A 725-nucleotide genomic window follows, 5' to 3' on the forward strand; every position below is an offset into this window, starting at 1 on the left:
GGGGGGGCACGGCATGATGTGGGGGGGCCCCCAGAGGTTTGGGGGTGCCATGTGTGTCCCCCCCAGCCCGGTTTTGAGGGGATGCTGTTACCTCTTGGAGCTGGTGGGTGCTTGGATCTCCTCTTCCAGCAGCTTCTCATCTGCCGGGTCCAGAAGCACTGGGGGGTGGGAGAAAGGGAAATTTGGCTTCCTCCCCTCCAGTGTTGGGGTTCCCCCCCAATTCTGGGGTCCCCCCCCAATCCCCCTCCCAACCCCTACTGGCAGCTCAACCTCTCGGGGAGCTCCCAGGGGTATGCCTCAGCCCAGGGGGTGGATGTGCCCCCCCCCCCCAAATCTGGGTTCCCCCCCCTAAACTGGGGGGGTGCTCCCGCCCCTCCCACCGCTGGGGTCGATGCGGTAGGTGTCAGGGTTGATGAGGTCGATGGTGACGCCCAAGTCGGGCTCTGTCAGCAGGTCGTGTTTGTGCTGCTTCTCCAGCGACGTCGCCTTGTACTGCACAAACCTGGGGGGGGGGAGCATGTCCAGGCACCCCAATCCCCCCCAAAACCCCAACGCCCCTCCTAAGAAAACCCCAAACACCCCGCAAAAAACCCCACTCCTTCCTAAAACACCCCCCAAAAGCACTCCAGCTACCCAGCCCCCTCCCAAACACCCCCTCCCATAAACCAGGGTGTATCAAAGCACCCCGCCGCCCCCCAAAACCCCTCCTCTAGCACTGAATGAAC

The 725-nt window shown here is 63.2% G+C and overlaps 1 protein-coding gene across 1 annotated transcript in view; it reads right to left on the minus strand.

Annotated features, from left to right (window-relative positions):
- LOC104831092 (RNA polymerase II-associated factor 1 homolog) overlaps positions 1–519 on the minus strand; it is a 5,338-nt gene extending 4,819 nt beyond the window's left edge. The window contains exons 1-2 of the mRNA XM_010566443.1: positions 381–519; positions 92–158 (exon numbers count right to left, since the gene is read on the minus strand). Of these exons, the coding sequence (XP_010564745.1) occupies positions 92–158; positions 381–519 (206 nt within the window). The remainder of the gene's footprint in view (positions 1–91; positions 159–380) is intronic.
- Between the last annotated feature and the right edge of the window lie 206 nt (positions 520–725).

This window comes from Haliaeetus leucocephalus, unplaced genomic scaffold (assembly GCF_000737465.1).
Source record: "Haliaeetus leucocephalus isolate CR32 unplaced genomic scaffold, Haliaeetus_leucocephalus-4.0 Scaffold210, whole genome shotgun sequence".
Lineage (NCBI taxonomy): Eukaryota > Metazoa > Chordata > Aves > Accipitriformes > Accipitridae > Haliaeetus > Haliaeetus leucocephalus.